The following is a 19119-nucleotide window of genomic DNA, read 5'->3' on the forward strand; positions in this document are numbered from 1 at the left end:
AATGCGAGGCGGCTACGTTTCTGACCGGGCTATTAATCAAACCGTATCGGCATTTTTCGGTGACGCAAACTCGTGGATTCAGTTAAACAGGAATTTCGGTAAATTCCGCGGAAAATGAAAGGGCGCGCGCGCGCGCGCGCTCGCACGCGCGCGTGTGTAAGCGCTTTACACACGTATCGCACGCCATGGTTGCTTCTGTTTGCCAGCTATACGGAAAATGATTAACGACGGGAGGAAAACGAGGTCGAAACTTTCGGCACATCCGGTGGTTGCACGTGCAACCGAGTGATCCGAGACACGCCCGCATTCCGTGCGGTTTTCAGACACGCCGGCGTCGCCCTCCGTCGTCCTCCGTCGTCGTTCGCGCTCCCGGAAATTTCACAATTTTTTCGCCGTCCTAACGCCGTCGAAACGACATGTGACGACGTTGAGCATACGTGACGAGAGCAGGTGCGCGAGAAAAGTGCCGTCCGTTCTCTTCACCGTGGCAAAGCTTACGCCGTAAACGGCTGTCGCCTCGGCGGTGCGCGCAAAATATTAATTAAGGTACGTTACCTCGCTAAAAGGTCATATCTTATAGTGGCGGTTTTCTTCCCTTCTCTCCCTCACGCGCACGAGACAAATGTTGGCCTCTTTTTTTTTTTTCAATTCTTAAAGCGTAAATTTTTTAATCTCTTAAAATCCTCAACAATTTTTTTATCTCCCTTTTTCATCTTTCCCGCCGGCTCTCTCTCTTCTATACCTCGTATTTCGATAAAATATTTACAGCTGATCCGACTATCAATTTCTCAGTGAGACATAAATAGACTGCTTAATGGCGTTCGCAAAATCATCCATTCTTTCACGATGCCGATCCCGTAAGTAGATCGATTAATAATCGTCAAACTATCGGATGGCCACTTTCTCTTCGCTTGCAATTTTCATTGGCTCGGGACGATGCACACAAGGGTTGCGCCAAGAATTAATTTTTCCTGCAAGAACTACACGCCGCGATAATTTCTCTTCGTCTATCGGTCATCGATTATCTCGACGACACGCACACACGAGGCTAATTAATATTTGTCGTATCTCTCGTTGACGCACGCCGATAATAATCGATTATGTTGAAAAATTAAATTTCTCCTCGCGCGGCTCGCCCCTTTTTTCTTCGCGTCAAAAATTTTTCCGAGCGACGATTCAATCGGCTCGACTTATCCGAAAAAACGATTCTCGATCCCTTTGATGGACAACCATACGCTCGTCGCAACCGGGAAGACCGGAAGGAACGCGAGAACTCTTCGGGGAATGCGAAAGCGACCGATCAGATTTCAATGGACGCATTTCAATCGGGGTCACTGCATACGAATTTCTCTTTGGTATGCAATGATTTATGGTTCGTTGCGTGTTCTGGTTACGGTCGGTTCACCGTCGAGGTAGCTGGGAGAGAAAAAAGCTCTCCCAAAAAGCTCCGCACGACCGCTCCGCCATCGGCGAAATGGACGGACCGAAAAAGAAGTTATCGGCATTCCTTGTATTTTATTCCGTTGTGTTGTGTGTATTACTACAGTTGCCGAAATCGAAAAGTGGGATTTTGAGGAAGAGAGACGAAATATAAAGTACGAATCTGCGAATTTGCGCAACCACCCAAGAATTTCTTCAAATTCTTATCGAAGAGCTATAAAAATGATAAGCGAAAAATTATTCTAATAATAGATCCTTTCCGAGACGAAAGTCTCGAAATACTCGTAGGCCCTGTGAAACCCAACATCGACGATATCCGCTTTCGCTCGCTATATCATTTTTTTAATTAAAACTACTCACCTTCTTGGCATCATTGTTGTTGTCGGCTGCGTGATGAGGTTGCGGACTCATTGAAGCACCATTGCTGACTGCCCCGCTTTGCGATAGAAGCTCGTCACTACCCCTCTGCAACAATAGAGAATACATTCGTGTAATATAAATAATCCCTTTTCACGATTCCTCAATAAATTCTACTTTCCGCGATGTATATTTCACGTCAGCAATAACGTAATTCAGAATTATTGCACGTCACGCATTCATACATGGCTTACGACGATCTTCGAATGTTATTAATAACATATTTTCAAAGTAATCATATCACAATATTTTTGCGTAAAAATATTGCAGATATTTACGGAGTAACATTAAACCGGGCGGATTTAGTATTCCACGAGTGCTAATCGCGTCATCCGTCCCATTTTATTCCCGAGGCTTTGAAGGGAATTGAAATAAATTATCGCGTCGAGCATCTTTCGATTACTCAAAAAGTGGAAAGAAGAAACGCGAAATCTTCAGCAAAATCCCATTCGATGTCTTGTCCTCGCAGCGCTGATAAATCTCGGACTTGGCGTCAAAAGAAGCGGGTCAGAAGCGCGCAGCAGTAAGATGCTTTTAACTCGAGTCTGAATCTAAATGCTTAACTTGGTCTCTCAGACTCCGGAAAAACGTTGCGGTCATTCGAGCGAAAAGGATTCTTCTCGCGAGATATTAATAATTAATCCCTGCAAGGCTTCGTCTCTTTCGCGAATCTCATTCGCAAAGGACTTCCTCCTCTCTCGATTCGTCTCTTGAGATCGTTAATCGGCCTATACGCAACTACTATAAAGAAGAAACCTATAGAAGTAAATAAACTATTTTCACTATTTATTATTTTCAATATTTTGAAGTAACCGTAAAGTTTAATCGATGCTTAAAGTAAAAGCGCTCTTAGTAAACTATCTTCATTGAAAACCGTCGCATTAATACATAAAAATTTCGTGTAGTATTATGTATACAAAAAAATGATTAATCGATAAAAAAATATAATATAAATTCTCTAGAAATGTAACGTGCTTATTTGAGACAAAGAGCCGTCTTTTCACGATTACGACTTTTCTCATTTCCATGCCGTTCATTATACAGTCGCGATTTTCTCGTCGGTGGCGTCCAGCGTCAAAGGAGCACCGCATGCATCGTGCATCGCTTAACGAAATATTTATCGGATCCCGCTACATCGTCACTGCATTTATTCACGTATTACAGGCTGTATTATGCAATCGCGGTTGGACGCGGACCGTTAAATTTGCAGTTGAGCTTTGACTTGAGCGAGAGCCTTTACTGTGTGTCGCACAGGCGAAAATGCGCGAAAGATAATTCATAACTCGCAAGGAAAACCACTGAGGACTTGAGCCAGATCGAGACGGAATGCGAGATCAAAGACAGAAAAGACGGCTGAACGAAGCGGAAGGAAGCGGGGTCACGGGGATATACGGCAGATCCACTCGCGGCCAGCCCTCGGGTCATCGGGCAACAAAGAGCAAGAACGGTCTCGACTTCATTATTCTTTGAATGTTAGCCGAAAAAAGATGCCGGTCGATTTAAATAAGCGCATTCACTCGTTTACGAAACACCGATTTTATTATCCTATCCCATTTCTTTCCATTTACGAATATTTCGATTTGAGAAAGCAAGCCAAGAAAATTACCGTCAAAGGATATGATTCGCGACTTTCCTCGCATAAATTAAAGAAAATTGGATCTTTAATCTCCGTTTTACGGAAGAAGCATTACTTTTTACTTTCTCGTATTTAACGAAAATATTACTTTTTCCAGTTTAGCGATACTTTCCGCTCGAGACAGCATCTCTCGCGAAGTACGTAGAGACGTATAAATTAAATGTAATAAAAAAATATACACGATATATAAATGTATATGCATATATATTATATAAATGCATATACAAATGTACATTATATATGTACATTATATTATATATATTATATACTCTTTTATACACTCTTTTATATACTACTCTTGTCTGATCGCATGAAGCACGGAAAGTCGCAAAAGTATTTACTCTCAACTGAAAAAATAAATAAAAGTAGAAAGCTTCGCGAGTGCAATTAGGAGAACGCGTTTTCTACGACGACGCATGTCTCATACACGGTTTATCTTGCGAAAGTATACCGTGAACAGCGCATCGAGTGCGCGCTGTTAGGCGGAATATCGTTCAAAGAGCGGCAAGAAGGAGCTCTCTTATGTGAAATGGGGTCCCCATCTCTCTGCGATTATAGAGAGAAAGAGAAAGGAGGAGACGGGGAGAGAGAGGGAGAGGGAGAGGGAGAGGAGAGAGAGAGAGAGAGAGAGAGAGAGAGAGAGAGAGAGAAGAGGGTCTCGTGGGTGGAGACAAGCCGCGGAAAGGGACTCGGATTCCATATTTTCCTCGGATATGGGGAATAGGGGTTCATCCTCCCTGACCAACATCCGGCGGAGCCGTCCGTCCCTCGATCTCGGTGCTCGTGTATTATTTATTTCCCGCGGACGTATGGATTATGGACCGGCCAACCCCCCTTTCACTTCGGAGTAACCCCTGTAAAGGGGCTCCACTCTCTTTTTTCTTTTTTTTTCTCTCTTTCGCTTTCTCCCTGTCTACTCTGTTTTCATCCTCCAATTCTCCACTACCGAATACTCACGATTCCCACCCCGGTTTCTTCTTGCAACCAGGCGGATCGCGAGGTTGTTTTCTCTCGAATCCCCGCGAATCGTCGAGATCTTAAATCCAGCGAGCAACCGCTGTCTCGTTCTTTCGTCCTACCCTCCCTGCCTCTCGAACGAACGTCCTTCCTCGGTTTTCTTCTTTTCTCTCTTTCGTTTTTTTTTTCTTTTCCTCATCCGTCATGTTTCCGCTGAAAGAAAATCTCCCGTGCGACCCGGGCGAAGAGCGCGCTAGCATTTTACGTGCCCGACGACCCGCACGGAATTGTCTCAAGATCCGCGCGGACGGGGTGGAGATGGACATCGGTACACCGAGCGTATCGGGGAACGATGGAGCTTCGCTCGGATGACAAACCAATCTCACGCCCGCCGGCTGTGGGCCCGATGAGCTCTCCGGCCACGGACGTTGTCGAAGAAGAGAACTCGTGACACGCTCCGTCGAGCTTATCCGGATCTGATGACTACCGGACGAATAAATACCGAATGCACGAGTGGCCGTATTAAATTGTGCTCGGCCACCGAAAAGCGTAGCCAGGAGAGGAGGAGCGCGCGCTTATTAAGAAATAAAAGCGAAATAATTTTCGAGCGAAATCTGGACGTCAAAGTCATTACCGGAAGCAATCTCAGCCGCGATCCTGTTTTCCCCAGGCATGGACTACTCGTCACTTACGAGCCGGCGATTGCCCGGCCTTAGGTGGGTCAATTTTCTCAGTAAGTCGTCTCGCGCGGCGGAAGGATGCGAAACACACGACGAAGCGCCGCTAAAATAATATTGGCCGAAGATAGCCCGTGGTGATAGGCTGACGAGGAAAGGGCTTGGCTTGGCCGGGGCGAGGATGCGAGAACCATTATTGCCTTTCGAGATGGATGGCTTCTGGATACATGAGCTCCCCGGTGCAGCCGGGGTAGCAAAACTTTCGTCGAGAAATTACGAAGATTTCAGAATCGAAGAGGGTTGGATCGCTTCGTTTTATGATGCGGGATCATGTACGAATCTTATGTCTGTGATGACTAACTATTTGCATGTTTTCGCATGCGTTCCCGATAACGGATAAAATTTCGTCTTTCCCGCAGTCGCGCAGAGGAATCGTTATTAATAATCATGTGACGTCTGACGCAAATTTATCGACAATTGATCGACATCGCGCATCTGCGACAGCAGGTCGTATTATGCAATAAAGGCTGAATACTGTCGATAAAGAGCGCCAATGAAGGATAAATGTCAATTGGTTTTATTGACAGGTTGAAAAAGTAACGAAGAAACGCTGGGTTATTGAATTAATACTTACGCAAGACAGACTTATCAGTATAACAAATTGAGCGATGGTAGGAAAGCTTACGAACGTAGGTTGCGAACATAAAATTATCAATCTCAGGCGTTTGAATTTACAGAGGCTCGCAAATTCCTCGTAATTCTCCAGCAAGAGTGTCCTCAAGTCAGATTAAAATTTAATCGAATGCAGTGGGAGAAACGAAAAGTAACGAATCAGGGATTCAATATTGGCTTTAATAACTAATAAGAAGAAACCTTTATGCGACTTGTATCACGATTTGCTTGCCTACACAAGCTGGATAATTTGACGAGAGAACGAAAGTTTCCCGTTCGAGTCGTGATCCTCGTCGAAACCCTCCTCTACGGTAAATGATGTGGAAAGAGGGCAGAAATTAAAGCCGCTCGTTAGGATGAAACGCTTCTGCCGCGATCGCCGTGCTTCGACGTCACTGAACCGCGAACAGAGAGGATGGTATCCGATCCGATATTCGAAACATACAAAGAGCCGCGAAAGTGGATCGTGTCTTCTCTTTCGTTCGAACATGTTGGAATTTCGCGAACTCATCGGATCAAACGGACGGACGGGAAACCGGATTAACGGCCACGATAATCGGCCCGTTTCACATGCGGTTCACCTAATCCGCAACATTTATTTAATATATGAGAAAATCCATCAAAAGACCCGTCACAACAAATTCCTTGAAATTAACTCCCCTTAACGATATTAAATTATAAAGGAAGATTTTTTTTCTTTTTTTATCCTTCAATTTCGAACGATACAAAAACTGCTGCTTCAATACTTAAAAAAAAAAAAAAAAAAAAAAAATCGAATCGTCCAAAGGAAAATTGAATGAAAGGATGATTCTGGGACATCTCTCGTATTACACTCGCACTCGCGTGCACTTCCGTGCGAAGATTTGCTGAATTTAATGAACGAACCTGTTAATCTAATGCTCGTGATAGTAAGGGTCGCATTGAAAAGTTACGACGTATACATAATGGCGCCGATCGACGTTACCAATACGACGCCAATATACGCCTGTGACTATCATCATTAGTGGTGTTTCCCTTCGTGCTGCATATATCTATCCACTAATGAAGTCGATGCGAGAATCGAGGATTTCGCTTTAATTAGCGCGCGTAGCTAGGAGGTTTCATTTGCATCTTGCAGTCAGGAGAAACCTGCCGGTGCATTCTCACCGATCTAAAAATTGATAGACTATTGTATTAGTCCAAGAAACTTAATCCGAAAACGTTGTGTTAAATAAATATAGAATAAATTTTAATTTTTTTTTTTTTTATGCATATACATATTAATTTATCGTTAATCGCAGCTTTATTATATAATAATACGAGTAATTAGTACAAAAAGCGCGGTGATAATTCACAACTAGGTCGTTTCGACGCGGCACAGATATAAATTATCTCAAATGAGCTTATCGTGGCTTCTTCCGAACGACAACAAAGGAATATTCAGTCTTGGAAAATTGATGAACAGTGAAAATGAATAAAATAATATGACAAATGATTCTTCAATTTCTCTCTGTCAATTGTTGGGAGAATTAATCCTCTATGAAACATAAATGATGATATCGGCAAGATAACTAGCTTTTTATGAAGGAAATGAACCATACATGTTTTTATCGCATGAATTGAGACAATAAAATCCGTATTGAATAATTTTACGGAAGATCGCTAGCCGGAAATACGCGGCTTCCATTCGATGTAAAAATGATTTCTCTCGATTATATTTCATTTTGGGACGGATATTCAAATATATCGACGATGCACTTTCTGTCAACGCATGCAAAATGGCGAATGTGTTTGCCAACAAGGCGTCGCGGTGCCTCTTTTTTTCCTTCCCAGATGCCATCCCCTTCTCGTCACCGTTCATACTCGACAAAAGTTACTTCAACCGGGCCACTTCGCCATCCCCCTTCGCAATCTTTCTCTCCCCCCCCTCCCCTCGTCCTCCCCCGTTTCAAACTTCGTCTTTTACGCGGTTACGCCATTCGACCTCATGAATTTCAAAATAATGCCTCGGCCCGCTGCCTACAAAATACGCGCGAGCATCTTCGAGGAAGAGCAAAGCCTGCGCGACGACGAATTTCGTGTATGTGTGCGGATCGCGGTGTACAAATGCAAGTACTTTCTCGAAAACCAAACACAAACATGGGAGACGCACGCGGAAAATTCGCCGACTGCGTTTCCGCGAAGTAAATTAAGTTTCGACGAGCGTAACTTTGCAGTGAAAAAGAACTCGATGGCTGAGTAAATAATCCAGCGCGACATAACCGCTCAAGCTTCAATGATAAATCCGATTTCATCTGATGCGAAATCTCGAATTCCTTTTGAAATCTTCCCTCCTGTAAAGACAGGCACAGAAAATTAATCAGCATTAAGAAGCTGCGTTTATCGATTGTGAAATTTTCAGCTTTTGAAAAATGAGAATTACGCTCGTCTTCACCCTCTCATTCATCCTCTCTAATATTTATCTAGGACAATGTTGCAATCGTGAATCCTTGATTTGGAAATATAATCTCGAGATTAAGCTTCCGACCTCACACGCGAGAGATGAGATTCTCTCTCTCTCTCTCTCGAGAGAGAGAGCTTTCCACACATTTCACGTTTTTATCGCGATTACGGTCGTTCGGCTTCATGAATTTCAGAATAACGCATTCTTAAAAAATACGTAGAAAGCTCCCAGAGAAAATATACAGCAGTAACTGGCGATCCCGAACATCGCCATCCTTGCTTTTTCAGTTAGATCCTGCGGGAACATAAGGCAAGATAAGAACGAAGGGTACGCGAAAAGGTTGACTGTTTAAATCCTGCATATTATAATTTGCGTTTTCCGCGAATTCCCGTCGTATATGTATATGTGCGTGTGCAGAAAATAAATGAATCTTGTAAAAGTTTAATGTTAAAAGATCAGAAGAATAATATGAAGATTCAAATAAAATCAAATTATACGACAATTGGCACAAATTTTTTGCAGAAAGCATGAATGAAAAAACGGTCTTTATCAATCTAATCTTATTGCATCTCGAATCTTTATTGTCATTATTTTTCTTATGAAAAGCAAATTAATGACAATAGAATCATTTGGGATATATAAGCAATTTCGTATAATCAGACGACTGTCTTGGGAGAAAAAAATAGCGCAACAGTAAAGAGATGTCACATCGATAGAAGACGCGATCCGGAAGAGAAGTCGTCTTTACGGGCGATTATCTTGAAATCTTTCGGGAACAAAAGGGGAAATTCGCCTAATAAAGGCACGAGGATTTAATAAGCCATAATCGCGGAAGAAAGTAGACTTACCGACGGTTTTTCAAGAGGTACTTAAGAGTTCTTCATGCGGGCTAAAAAGCTTTGCGCGAACGACTATGACGAGGACGGGCGATGAGAAACAATGAGAGGAGCGCAAATATAAAACTCGTCCTGTCGGGGTGTGGCTGCGAATCGAAGAGAAAAGTACGAAGAGCAGGACACCAGGACACTTCTCCAAAGGGATTGCGTTTCGTGAGTTTTGAAAGCGCGGGGGGTCGACGATCGGGGAGAAAAAAGCGTCAAGGAAATATCTAAAGAGCCGGACGAAAAGCCGGCCAAAACGCAAAGTTCCTTCAGTTTCAAAACTGGACTGTCGGCTAAAGATGGCGTGACTGTCGAAAGTTGGAGCGGCCTCGGATAAATCATGAAAGCGGACCGAATTCCGCGGGAATCCCACGAGAAAAATTTCGCGGCGGCAATCCATACGCGGACGAATTGAAAGCCTAAGACGAATAATCAATTCACACATCAGAAACCCGAATTTTCACATTTTCGCTCTATGGAATAAATTTTACTCTTCCGATCCGTTTTAGCGTCCCTCTCGCGTAGTACCTTTATCTTCAATTTCCTCTTCTTCTTATATTTCGAATTCAGCATTTTCATCATCTTCTTGAATATCTTCAGCATCTTGGAATATCGGTTAAAATCAAATCACAGACGTATTATGTAAACAGAGGACGCCGAGGACTAACGCGTCCGACACTGACGAAGCCTAGTTCGATACTGACAGAAAAGTTGTACACTGTTTACATACCCCGTCCTCCCCCCCTTCCTCCCTTCAAGGCCGTATCATGATCACAGTTGTAATTTCGATGTTTGCGGACGTTTTAGTATCTTTATTTATGAAACAAAGATTACCCGGTTAAATTGACAAGCGAACAAGCGAGTCGAGCTTTTAGCTGAAATGTTACACATTTACATAAAGGGAAATTCAGAAAAGAAAATTGTCTCCCGCGAAAATGGAGCGATAAATTAGAAGCGATACAGCAATATATTTCTTTGTATATTTCATCACGATTGGCTGAGTCGGTTTAACGGAATGGCGAAAGATCGTAGTATATCGCATCGTGTTACGGCTCTATTATTGGCCGTTGTGGAGCCATACAATTCGGATTTTTCGCGAGAGAGCGCGCTCACACACGATCGCCTCTATAATTCCTTTACGAAGAAGTCCGCGGAGAAACGATCCCACGGGGAAAGCTGAATGGGAAATTTAGTCGGCCGGATGCGATTAAGGTCGAATGTGGCGTAGATGAAATTTAAAGCATCGCTCCTCTCGTCGATCCTTTGAGATATGCTCCGTCATTCATGCGCAGGATATCTCGATCCTGCTACAAAAGCGCATAGCTATCGACCCCCGATATTTCACTTTCACGTTGAAAATGCGAATCTTCCCCCCCCCCCCCGCCGACAAGCCGATTTCAATGCCTTCGAACTACGACACACATGAATATTACGAGAGCTACGAGACATTTAGCTAAAATCAACTTTTACTTCGTCGAACGCAATTAACTCGATTGATTAAGTATTTTTTTTTTTTCCATACTAACAGCACACGTATAGATTTTATTAATACATAATTTTTCAATTTCCTAAATCACTATATTTTTTTCTTCGAGATATCGATCAATAATCATTTCTTCAATGTTTGAAGTATTAATTACTTCAAGCATTCTGCGTTTAGGAAAATAATGCAAATTTTGAAAGAAATGTATTTCTTTTATGCTTATACTCATCTGCTCAAGCTTATTCAGTTTAAGGATTATTGATTAGAAATTATTGATAGGTAAAAGGGAGAATATCTGCAGATAGGGATACGCTAATTTCGAAGAGGAGTACGATTCAAATGACATAATGAAAGGATAAAACGAAGGAATAATTACCCATCGATTAACGAAGAGTCTCTAATTGCTCGAAGAAAAGCAAAAACGCACGCTCGATCTCGCGATAATGTTCTATTTTCCTTCTTGAACGATACAAGGATCCTTCGTTATATCGTCTTCTCGCTTTATAACAAAAAAACTTCTTGCGTATGTTTATATTCAAAGTCGTAGAAAGATATTTTGAATATTCTTTTCGCAGTAGTGGAAAACGATATTCCTAAATATATTGAAAATCGTTTTCTCGAAAGAAAATCTTTCAAGGAGACGGACGAGGGGGTGTTGACCCCCCCCCTCCGTTTCCTTGGGGGGAACGGAACGATGAAAGACGCAACACCACGAAATGAGCGATGAAGTTGCTGAAAGAGGGCCAATTAGCCGTACGTGTCACAGTGTATAACGAAGGAACTTGTAAAATAACGCTTTTGCCGTCGGCTTGATCATAAAGACTGGTTTACAGTCTCGTCTTTGAGCTAAGTACAAGAATAGATGTGAGAGAAAGAGAGAGAAAGAAAAAGAGAAGCTCTTTCGTCGAGTTCTTCGAATACAACATTCAACTCTAAGCAGTACAAACGTGATTTTCCAAGTCTTCTTATATTCCAAAACGCTATAAAACCCTTAAGAAAACGGACGTAAAATTCCACCACTTTTACCAATAGTAGAAATTCGACACGAGTTTATTGGAATTATCAAAAAAGAGGTAAAAAGCGGTAGATCAGAATAATCAGTTATAAAAAATGATCATCCTCCATTTTCAGTGAAGAGAAGCGAAGATCGTATTTTTGTTTCGAGGGAAAGAAAATTTATTCAAAATTTAAAAATTCTACAAAACTGCTTTATAAGCGAAAATGACGTAAACGAAGGGAAAAGCCATTCCGGTAACGGCGCATTTTTTCGTCAGTGCGATGAAAACGAGGCCGTCCTGATCGATCGATGATAAAACGACCGTTTAGAGCATTTTCCTCGGGATATATAAGGGCAATTATATCGGCAGAAACGACGGATGGATTCCGGAAGCGGAAGGGACGTCGCCCGATTGTCCGGAAGGCGGCGAAGATTGCCGTCGCCAGCACGTTTCACGAAGCCGATTTTCGTCTTTTCTTGTCCATTCAGACCTCTTGTCTGACTCACCTCATTCGAGAATGTCATTCCTATCTTATAAAAAGTTCTTTTCGACTAGCTCCGTCAAGCTGATAAGAATCACTCGAGAGACGTACGAAAATTCGCGATATTAATTCGGATTATCATCTCGTGCTTTATTAGGCACATTTTCCTTCTTTTTTTCTCTTTTTCAAAACTTACACAAAATTTTTTATTAAAATATAAAACTTCTCGATGAAACCTCAAATAGTGTAACTTTTCAAAATACCTTTTTTTTTTCAAATTGTTCCGTCGTCAATACTAAAGTCAATTTACCGCGTATATTGCGGTCCAATTTTACTCTAATAAAATATTCTATCTATCCACTCTTATTCGAACAACCCGTTCGAATTCGACATCGTTTAAATCGGCCGGGCGCGAAAAAATTTCCCGGTAGTTAAAACATTAACGTCGTTTCAATTTCGAGGTCTTCGAGGACCGTCTGTCTGTCAGTCCGTCGAATTCAGCCGCTATACGAGAGCGGAGCGCATCGAATTCGCCCCTTTCGAATCTACCCCTTCTCGTCGGGCCTCGTCGGGAGCCGGCAGCCTCAGTCGACCGCCGCGAGCAGCGAAATTGGATTGTTATTCTATTTTCGAAAGCAATTTGCAAGTGTTATCAAAAGTTTTCGGGCCATGCCTGCCATTCTCCGCTCGCAACCCGACTCCCCTGCAAATGCGAAGCAGCACTCCCGTCCTCCAGATTGGTTTTCCTCGTTTTTTTTTTCGAGAAAACGCGACGTATCGACGCGACGGTGCCGATGGGCTCTACATCTGAATTTCGGATTTTCGCGACGCATCTTGCGAGACGAGTGCGACGAGGGAATCCGTCATGGTAAGCTCCTTTCCGAAATTCCGACGACAACGACGCGATTTCAGCCGCGCGTTTATTGGCCCTTAGACTTGGCGCACCCTGCTATTTTCGCACAATTTGATGCGAAGAGATATAACGTCCGTGCAGACAAAAGCTGCGCGGGTCGTATCTGTCACAAATCTCGTCTTGTTTTTCTCAAGAATTGTATGTTATCAGAAATGTCAAAATGTAATTTTAAGCTGACGTGAAAAAAACACAAAATGCTTAATTTCAATTACGAACTAATTTTATCATAATCATCTTTCATCTATTGTTTGAGTTCGAGTTTTGAGTTTCAACCTGTTACGTAAAAAGAAATAGTTAAATGATCATTTCACTACTAGGTTCAAGGTGAGTTAGAGTCCATTTATTAACTATATATTATCTCAAGGGACAATAGACATTTCCATTTAATCCTGGGACACGTTCTTCACTTTATCTCGCAATTCAATGCGAACCGTTTTATCCTCCACTGACGATTGTGGAGATCAACAGATGGTCGTTCGAACTTTGATACTTCCCCAACTTCGTCAGAAGAGAGAGAGAGAGAGAGAGAGAGAGAGAGAGAGAGAGAGAGAGGAATGTCGTCGCGCGGAAAAAGTTCCGCGATGATGGAAAAATGGAAGATGGGTGAGGGAAAAAACGCGAAGATCCGTAATTAAAAACAATCCCTTATCCATCGGCTCGCGATGTAACGTACACATTTGCGCTGGATGAACCTATTTTCGTCTCGTACACCGTAAAACCTGTTGTAACTACGTCGGTTATTTCCTGAAGTTTGCGAAGTAATCTTAGATGGATCGTCCGGGATACTGAAGGGAGCTTGTACCGTGTCGGCAGCACGACACCCTTGCGAAATTTTACCGTCTTGAGAAACTCGTCGTCACCCTCGTAACGAGTGGGCGTATTCGAGATTTCGCCAACACGGTGTGTCAATAATGGGTATTTGGACGTGCAAACTGATTGCAAGCGAATTTACGCGAATAACATTTGCAGCTCTCAATTGTCTAAATCGTATATTCAATTGCATCTTTCATTTAGATTTATTTAAATAAAACTTTTGGGAAACAGAATTATTTCAATATTTATCGTAAGTAAAGATATTGTAGATATCTCTATTAGCATAAATATAGGTTTAACGTCGCTTTTCAATTTTTTAATACAAAACATATGCCATTTAATCGGATCAATTCAACTACAGTAAATTGCATTACACAAATTTAAGTGGTTGAGAATCAAGAATCAATTTTTATTCAATACAGAGGAAACAAACATCAGCGAGAAATTTGTCGAGCGATTGCCCGGTGGGTTCTCCTTGATATCGAGCAAATCGGATTTCCAGACTTAACGATCAACAAATGTTGTAACTGCGACCGTGGTAGTCGCCGTTGGACCACCTATCTCGTTCCCTTCGCCAATACCTACCAATAGACTATCTCCCACCCTCGTTCTACTTTCCCCTCGAGCGATGGATGGATGAGTTAAGTAATTCCATTGGACGACTCGGGAGGGTCCGACCTCGAGTTTTCTCTCGGTCGGGCGTTTGTAACTATGTCAGAACGTTTCCCCGACTTCCGAGCCGCGGAATTCGATTTTAATCATTCATCGCGTTCACCCCAAAACGATTTCTTTTCCCGCTCGTCTGTACCCGTCATGGTGAACGGTACAGCGGGCCGCTCCTGCGAATAGTCGGCGATAATAAAGCTCGCTCCTCCGCGCTCTCGTCGGACAGACAGAGATAATTTACGCCTCAGTTAAGTCCGTCGCAGATTGCGACCGCGCCGAGACAATTAAGACACGATTTAAAAAAGGAACTTGCAGATGTTAAACACGAGCAAGAGTTGTATCCGCTGAATTACGAGGCGCGAATCTCAGCGTCACTTTTCTACTTCTTATCCGCAGTAAAATCGGAGATCGCGAATGCAACGCGTTTTTATCAAAAAATATAATTTTATTTCACGGTGATTTTCTTTCTCCTTTCCGAATTTCCTCGAAATCTTACTCTTGGCTTCGCGAAATTTTTCAAATTACGCCAGGCAAGTAAATTCTTTCTTTTCTTTCTCCAAAAATTAGATTTACTAGGTAATACGATCAATTGTCTTTTATATTCTTATACAGATGTATTTAATTCGATCAAGTAGATGATGAATTTATTTGAACATACTCGAAAGTTAAATAAATGAGCTGAAGTTCCCAAGTGACGAAGAATTATCTTCAAGAATAACTGACTCACTGAGTCACTCGCAGGGGAAACAGTTAGTGTCTTTAAAACGAGAAGAAATTCCGGTTCGACAGTTCGAAGGATACCCGGGAAGTTTACGAGAGCAAGAATTGTATGTAACAATAGGTCAACGAAAATATCTCAGAAAGTAACGTATTTGAAAAGCACGAGTTAACAATCTGAATAAATTGCACGTTGAACGTGACGAAGCGATGCAGATAGCTCCGAAGGAAAGTGAATTTCGCGGGTTTCAGCGAAATAGAATAGTAAGACAACGACGCAATTGCAGCTCTTCCGTTTGTGATTTATTTTCTCTCCTTCGCGCGAAAGCGATTCTTTACAGATACAATCTACCTGTTCCCGATAAGATAATCGTTTAACGAGGGGAGAGGAGGGGGGGGGGATTCTTGCCGTCTGTGTCATTTACTCCGCATATGCAATATTTAAAGGCCAGAAATCAGGAGATAAATCACCGAGTAACTGCAAGCACTCCCGGATCTCCCTGTAGTATTCCCGAAATTTGTATCGCTCTCGTTCGCGCATATTATTTTTCAAAAAATACCGGGGCCTCGGCGAGATTCGTGGCGGAGCGAGAGGACATACGAGCATCGAGCGGGGTGTAAATCAAATTCGAATGTCCCACGTGCGACCGGTGTATCGTGAGAAAGCGTGCGTGAGCGAAACGCACACGCGCCCACGGGGGATGAAATACGTAAATACGCGAGATGAAATACCGCAAAGAACGGGCAGCAGCTTGCGCGATGAAAAATCCCCCCGGGTGCCATTTTCAATGGTGTCCGGACCTGCCTGAGGGTCTCTCTCTCTCTCTCTCTCTCTCTCTCTCTCTCTCTCTCTCTCTCTCTCTCTCTCTCTCCCCCCCTTTTTTCCCTTCCTTTCCCCCTCCCACCGGACTCGTCGCCCTTTCGCTCCCAAATCGAATAAATGCCATTGCGTGAACTACGAAGCTGCAACCGAAGACAATTGGATTTTAATTCGATTCCTTTTTCCGTTATCTCTCTCATTGTCGTTGCTGTGTTGTGTGCTTCCTCCTACATTCCTCTATCTATCCATCTTGCTTTCTCAATAACCTACCACGACAGAGGGAGAAAGAAGGAGGGGAGAGAAAGAGAGAGAGAGAGAGAGAGAGAGAGAGAGAGAGAGAGAGAGAGAGAGAGAGTGTACCGGTAGTTCCCGGATTACAGTGTTCCCTATGATCTCGAATTTCTGGCAAGATTGGATTACGGGCTTCTCAGTGTTCGCAAAGAAACAAAGCGCTCTCTATTATTTAATCGATCGTGGAATTAAAACGGAATTCAATTATGACGTTGAGACGAAACGACTGTTTCTACTGTCTGCCCACGTTTTTGCAATAAGATTCGTTTACGCGCGCGCGCGCGCGCGCGCGCGTGTGTGTGTGTGTGTGTGTGTGTGTCCGTCCGAGCAGCAAGTAAACCGAATTTATTCCGGGCATATTAGTCAAATGGTTCTCTGTAATTCGAGAAGATTTCTTCTCGAGATGACAAGAGCAACGTGAAGCGCACGGAAAAGCACACGTGCGAGACATCTAAAATGCGAATAAATTTGAGAAAAGGAGTTAACTCAAAGTGAAACGCAGGAGACTGTTTTACTTTCTACTTCTAGTTATCTCGAGACAGCCTTATGCGGAGAAGCGTTTGTCTTTCTTCCTTCTTTTAATTCCGTTTCTTTCTCTTTCGCATTTAATTATGCTTGCAACTGAAGCCTTCGATTACTCTCTGAAGCTTTTAATCCGCGTTGAATGTGTCGCTGTTTCGAGAGCGTATCCACGCTCGCGGTGGTCACTTGGAAACGGTGCTGAAGGCACCGCGATTATCCGCGGGACGTCGAAAGCCGCAGCCGCAGCCGCGGCCGCTGCCGCCGCGCTTGAACTAATATTTAAGCAGTGGCTTAAATCGGCAAATGTAGTCCCGGCGGTTAAAACGACCCTGTTGCGAGCTCCGCCCGGTCGCGCGGATTAACCCAATACCATCCACTTTCGAAATTAACTGGAGCCATGTATCTCGCAGCGTACGCCACGTCTCTCCGATGCAAAACTGCGAGATCGCTCGCGACGGCGAGGAAACAGGCGTATCACGACATATTCGATAATGATAATGAACGATAATAAAATATATTTCGCTAGCGTGAAAAATAATTCTCCGAATCGTTTTTAAGTAGCCGGTTTTTAACGCGTGTGATAGATCCAAGATAAATTTCGCGCTGTAAGATTAGGTTTGGATTATATTACGTTAAGTCACCTCCGCCATTATAGCCGCGGTATTATTTCATGTTTACACAGAAACAATTCATTAACTCGAGTTTTCGCGCGTTTAAAATGGATCCCCGTCTATTCTCCGTGTTACGTTAACGATTTCATATTTTCCCTTGATCATCGCGAGGAAAACAATAACATGACGCAGACGCGCGGCGAACATTCTTTATAAATTAATTAGCTCGCGTGAAAAGGAAAGGCGCACAATCGCCGACCAGCGTGCAGTATAAACCGGCAGTTAATTGCCCGCCAAATCGCCGAGGCTACACCTTCATGCAACAGCGAGAACATGCTAAAAAAAGAGAGAGAGAAAGAGAGAGAGAGAAGAAAAAAAAACCGATGCGGTGGAAAATTGAGAAATAACGTTGCCCTCTATCTCCCTGAAAAACTCGACGACACTTCGCCAACTAACTTGATTTACGAAATTTCCATATTTATGCAGACGACCCTCCCCATCTACCCGAACACCCACCACTTGCCATCCATCCACTCGCGTTGTGTATATCCGCGATCCCCTGACCTGCGTGTTTCCTCCCCGACCATTTTCACCCTCTCGCACCTGTTTCTCTCGTCGGAATCGCCTCGGGGTTCCAAAGAGAGAATAGAGAGAGAGAGAGAGAGAGAGAGAGAGAGAGAGATGAGGGGGGAGGGATTCTCCCGTCCATGATTAATTTAAACGCGCGAACGTGAAAAAGCGTTCTGATCCTCAATCGCTTTTCGGCGCTGTGCGAAATATCGGGAAAATAGGGATCGCTACCCATCACTCCCCGTCCCTGGCATAAAATTGCGTTGACATCCACGAAAAAGATCCAACGTGTTGGGGCAGGTTTGCATATTCGGGAAATTGATGAAACCTCTGCATAATTTATGCCGACACGAAAGACACGCTGTTTCGCCGGATATGAGGACATTGCTCGAATCGACGATAACGATGTAACAATAATTATTAAAGCGATATATATTTAGACAATATTAGTATCATTCCGTTAGCTTGATAAATAAAAAATTTGATTTAGCTTTTTAAATAAAAAAGTTATTCAAATAAAAAACACTTTAGTGCTCCAAAATTTTTAAATCAAAGGCGTCGTCTTTATGGTTTTATAATTATTCAATTTCAATGTTTTTTTTTTTTTTTTTTAATCATTCCGCAAGGATGTTAACCGGAAAATAGTGAGAAAACACCGAGGTAGATCGTTTTCTTCTCGTTACCGTATAAATCTTGGTGTCTCCTCGTTGCGGCGGTTCAGCCGACGAGAAAATCGCCAGCTTCACGTTCTCTTAATCTCTCAATCACGTGGAAGGTTATAGGTAGTTCGCGTGAAATGGAGTGCAATATTAGCATGGAGCAATCGGCTCTAGGTTTAGCAAATATCCTTCACCTTCGATACGACTTCTCACACCTCGCTCGCTTTTTTATTCGAACTACTCTTTTTAACCGTAGATATTTGTTCATCTTATAAGAAACTTTGTTCTAGTTCATTTCGAGCAAACAGGATTCAAACCCCCGCTACGGTTTATCGTATCGAACGGTACACATTGGCTGTTCGATATTACGGATACCGTATTTTCCCGACGTTCTACTGCCTGCGAACGCTCTCTCGCGTTTCTCAAACATAAAATCGCAAACACACTTTCAGGTACGAGAAAAGAGAGAGGAC

General features: G+C 42.9%; 1 protein-coding gene across 13 annotated transcripts in view; it reads right to left on the minus strand.

Moving 5' to 3' along the window:
- heph (polypyrimidine tract-binding protein 1 heph) overlaps positions 1-19119 on the minus strand; it is a 366198-nt gene that overhangs the window by 118102 nt on the left and 228977 nt on the right. For 12 of the 13 annotated variants that reach the window (XM_011646796.3, XM_089074312.1, XM_089074317.1 and 9 more), the window contains one exon: positions 1801-1905. In XM_011646796.3, the coding sequence (XP_011645098.1) occupies positions 1801-1905 (105 nt within the window). Of the gene's footprint in view, positions 1-1800; positions 1906-9630; positions 9757-19119 lie in introns of those variants that run through there. The other variant, XM_089074318.1, reaches the window with a different exon arrangement.

The sequence above is a fragment of the Pogonomyrmex barbatus genome, unplaced genomic scaffold (assembly GCF_055798465.1).
Source record: "Pogonomyrmex barbatus isolate J1 unplaced genomic scaffold, ASM5579846v1 scaffold17, whole genome shotgun sequence".
Lineage (NCBI taxonomy): Eukaryota > Metazoa > Arthropoda > Insecta > Hymenoptera > Formicidae > Pogonomyrmex > Pogonomyrmex barbatus.